The 4,512-nt window shown below is 42.6% G+C and overlaps 1 protein-coding gene across 1 annotated transcript; it reads left to right on the top strand.

Moving 5' to 3' along the window:
* The first annotated feature begins 1,002 nt into the window (after positions 1 to 1,002).
* On the top strand, positions 1,003 to 1,962 carry LOC120383055 (olfactory receptor 11A1-like). The gene has a single exon (XM_039500690.1). It carries the CDS (start codon positions 1,003 to 1,005, stop codon positions 1,960 to 1,962), a length of 960 nt encoding a protein of 319 aa, XP_039356624.1.
* The last annotated feature ends 2,550 nt before the right edge of the window (positions 1,963 to 4,512 follow it).

The raw sequence follows: 4,512 nt of genomic DNA, 5'->3' as shown, positions 1-4,512 counted from the left end.
ACTCAAGGTGAAAGTAGCCTATTCTCAATAGTTGACAAGAGGGGGTGAATACCAAGGGAGGGAAAATTACTTTTGTAGTGCCAACTAGGCCAATGCAATCAAGGTGGCCGATTTCCAACAGTTGACAAGAAGGTGCGAGTATCAGCAGAGGGAAAATTATTTTTTGTAGCATTTGTCCTCCAATCTATCACTTCCCCAAAGTGATTTTGGCCATAATCTAGTCCATCACTTCTCATTTCTTTACAATCTATCTCATCATTAATATTCAATGCTGATCCACCACCTTTGCCTTTATTTCTGTCTTTCCTGAACAGCACATACCCATCAATACCTGGTATCCAGTCATGACTATTGTTCCACCATGTTTCTGTTATCCCTATAATACCTGGTTTCACTTCCAGCACCAGTAGTTCTAGTTCCTCCATTTTGTCACCCAGGCTCCTTGCATTGGTGTACAAACATCTTAACTGTTGCTGCTTGGCTTCGCCCACATTCCTTGCCTGATTGGGTACAGTTATTCTACTTCCCGTATCACCTATCTGACAGGCATCAGCACTATCCTTCCTCTTAATGTAAATTCTCCTACCCACCTTGGCTCTTTTCTCCATTGCTGTATTCTTTCTTACTTGATTTTCCTTCCTCTCAATGCTAGAATCAGGCACGGAGATTACATGAGCATCTCCCCCAAGTTTCTAGTTTAAAGCTCTTTTAATCAATTGTGCCAACCTCCATCCCCAAATGGTCCCTTTTGGTCTTAAATCTAAGAATCAATGAATGAAAAAAGTTGGGGTATGGGGCAAAAGAGGGGCAAATTAACTGGGTGGCAGCTCTTTGGGGTGTGTGAGGAATCTCTCTGAAGTGAAAAAGTTTCTCTGTTGAGAGACAATATAAACCCAGCTCTCAGTTTGCAGTGGGAACTCTTATGGGATCAAAAGATGGAAATTTTCTAATTTCATAGTACAGTCAAATCTTCTGAAGTTCATTACCTTTCACTATCACAGGATGCAGCTCATGGAAAAAGGAGATGCGGAAAATCAGACAGATTTCATCCTCCTGGGATTTGGGGATCTCCCAGAACTGCAGATCCTTCTCTTCCTGGTTTTCCTAGTGATCTACATTGTGACCATGGCCGGAAACATCCTCATCATTGCTCTAGTTGTGACTGATCAGCACCTTCACACTCCCATGTACTTCTTCCTGGGGAACTTGTCCTGCCTGGAGACCTGCTACACTTCTGCCGTTCTGCCCAGGATGCTGGCCAGTTTCCTGACTGGGGACAGAACCATTTCTGTGGGGGGCTGCATGACACAGTTTTTTGTCTTTTGTTTTCTAGCAACTACGGAATGTTATCTCCTGGCAGCGATGTCTTATGATCGGTATTTAGCCATATGCAAACCACTGCACTATGGAACATGTATGAATGGCAAGTTGTGCCTCCAACTCGCAGCGGGGTGTTGGATAAGTGGATTTCTACCTTGTACAATAATGATGTGTTTTATGTCACAATTAATATTCTGTGGTCCCAATGAAATGGACCATTTCTTTTGTGATGTGACCCCAATTTTAAAGCTCTCCTGCAGCGACACCAGCCAGATAATGCTGGTTCTTTATATATTTTCCTTCTCAGATGTAGTTTCCCCATTTCTATTAACCATGACATCCTACGTCTGTATAGTTAGCACCATCCTGAGAATCCCTTCCACCACCGGGCGGCAAAGGGCCTTTTCCACCTGCTCCTCTCACCTCATTGTGGTAACACTTTTCTATGGGACCTTAATGATTGTCTACATGCTACCAAAATCCAGTAACTTGAGAGCCCTGAACAAAGTGTTCTCTGTCTGCTACACAGTCCTGACTCCCCTGGCCAATCCCCTCGTCTACAGCCTGAGAAACAGAGAGGTCAAGGAGGCCCTGAGAAATGCTGTCAGTAAATGTCTGGCCTTCACAAAGAATTCAGACTAGTTGAATGAAATGAGGATCAATCAATCTGGTTTCTATTGTGAAAGAAGGAGGGTTTAAGTGGGCCCTGATACAGAAATTCAGTATACAAAGAGATGTGTGTGCGTGCACACATACACACACACACATATATATGTATATGAATATAAGAGAGATACAGATGGTTGGAATTTTTCAGGGGATGGAGGACAGGGAAAATTTTACCTTTCATCAAAATAACTGAAACCTGAAAAATGAAAAAAAAATGTTTTTTTGGCAACTGATATTTGAAAACCTTCAGATGGAAACTGTAAAAAAAATGCTATGCACTGTTGTGGCTGTGTTCATCCCAGAATATTACAAAGACAAGGTGTGACCCTCTGTACCTCAAAATAGCACCCTGGACCCCCATATTCACCACTGTGATATAATTATGGGTTTGTTTGGTACAAAGTATGTCTTAGGAGGTATCATTTGAGAAGTCTTGATCTGCTGAACAGTAATATCCTGTTGAATTGTGGGTACTATAATTGTATGTGATGTTATGAAGTATTGCCATGTGTGTTACTGAAATCCAGTGAGGTTGGGAGATGGTCACAGCTGGCTTTTCTGTAACAACAAATTGCTGGCCAGACAGGTGTTTATGGCCCATCAAGAAGAATCCACTCACTCAGAGATTCCACAGCGGGAACATAAGCAGCAAGGATATTTCTAGCACCTGGAGAGAAAGTATAAGGAGGGTCAATGACATCACCACTTGGCCTCTCTCCTCCACCATCTCAACACCTGGAAGATCATCTGGAAGACAAAGACTTTGAAGTGCGGAAGATTGGTCCCAGGCTGGGAAGGGATTGCAGCCTGTGTACAGAGAACTGTGAGTTGCCTGTAACATCTATTAGGGTGAGAAACAGTTTGATTGAAATCTTGCTTCATTTGTCGAATTTAGACTGCAAATTTATTTTTATTTCTTATGTAACCAACTCTGATCACTATGCCTGCTTCTTACAATTACTTAAAATCTATCTTTCTGTAATTAATAAATCTGTTTTAGATTTTACCTAAAACAGTGTGGCTTTGGTTGAAGTGCTTGGGGAAATCTCAGGTCAGCTTAACAAGGGCTCTTGCACATCTACTTTCATTTGTTGGTGTGGTGAACAAATTAATGAGCTGCACTGTCCAATGCAGTCTCGAGCAGTTTAAGATGGTATATTTCTAGGGTACAAGGCAGGCGTGATTGGCTGGTTCCTCTCTCTGTATAATTCATGACTGGCTTAGAGAACATTCATGCAATTTAACTGGGTGTGGGTCTCCACAAGCTGATGGCTGAGTGATCACAGCAACTGGAGGGGTTTGCTGCTTGTCACTGGCATAGTATTGTGAGAGACAGCCCAGGCTGGAGAGTTAAGGGGACACAGCGGTCCCACACCTCTAGGTTGTACCCTGGAGATCCCATCGCACAAGGCGGGTGAGGTAATATCTATCATTGGACCATCTTCTGCTGGTGAGAGACTCAAGCTTATACAGAAGAGCTCTTCCTCAGGACTGGGAAACGTACTCAGTGTGTCAGCTAAATACAAGGCGGAACAGACTGTTTAGCATAAGCAGTTAACATATTTCAAGGGACTGCAGTAGAGTGATCTCTTTGTGAAAAGTGTTCACCCAGAGGTGATACAGTGTTTGTCTTATCATTTTTCTGTGTCCGTTCATTTGAAAGCATAGTGATTGTCTGGTTTCACCCACATAGCTGTTGTCTGGGCATTTGATTCACTGGATGAAGTACACCACATGTTGTGATAGGCACATGTAGGAACCATGGATCTTGAAAGGTGCGTTGAGGGGAGTATTGCTCATCCTAGCAGTGGAGATATGTCTGCTGGTTTTGCATCTGTTGTTTTGGCAGGATCTGATGCTGCTTTGAGTTGGTGTGTCCTGATCTGTGGGGAACTTGTTTTTGATGATGAGCTTGGGAAGGATGTGGGGTTGTTTGAAAGCCAGAAGTGGGGGTTCAGGAAAGATTTCTTTCAGTATGTGATCCCCATTGAGTGTGGATTGTAATTGTTTAATGATACTTTTCACAAATTGATCACTCTACCTCTGACCTCTCAGACCTCATTCTCAAAGAAATCTGCACAACCCTGTCAAAAGATGAGCCTGGGAACTTAAATTCATAACTTTTCAAGATATTAAAAATCATGAACTGAATAGATTCGCTAGATTTATGGCTTATTACAACAAACTGTAACCAACTAACCCCTCCCCCACCCCCCCCACACACCTGCCTTTCACCCCTCCCTCCCATGACTGGAGTGGTGTTAATGGGCCATTTCAACTTGAATGGTCCCTTGAAATGTTTGTTAACTACTTATGATAAACTACCTTGTATTTAGCTGTGATACTGAGTTCATTTCCCAGACTGAAGAAGAGCTCTGTGTAAGCTCAAAAGCTTGTCTCTCTCACCAACAGAAGTTGGCCCAATCAAAGATATCACCTCACTCACCTTGTCTCTCTCTGTCTCTCTCCAAAACAATGTTATGTTGTTTTCAGTTTTCTATCAAAAAGTTAAAATCTTTGGAG

Source organism: Mauremys reevesii, linkage group 15, assembly GCF_016161935.1.
Source record: "Mauremys reevesii isolate NIE-2019 linkage group 15, ASM1616193v1, whole genome shotgun sequence".
Classification (NCBI taxonomy): Eukaryota; Metazoa; Chordata; order Testudines; family Geoemydidae; genus Mauremys; species Mauremys reevesii.
Note: the sequence above shows the minus strand (reverse complement) of the source record. Positions and strands in the feature narration are given on the sequence as shown.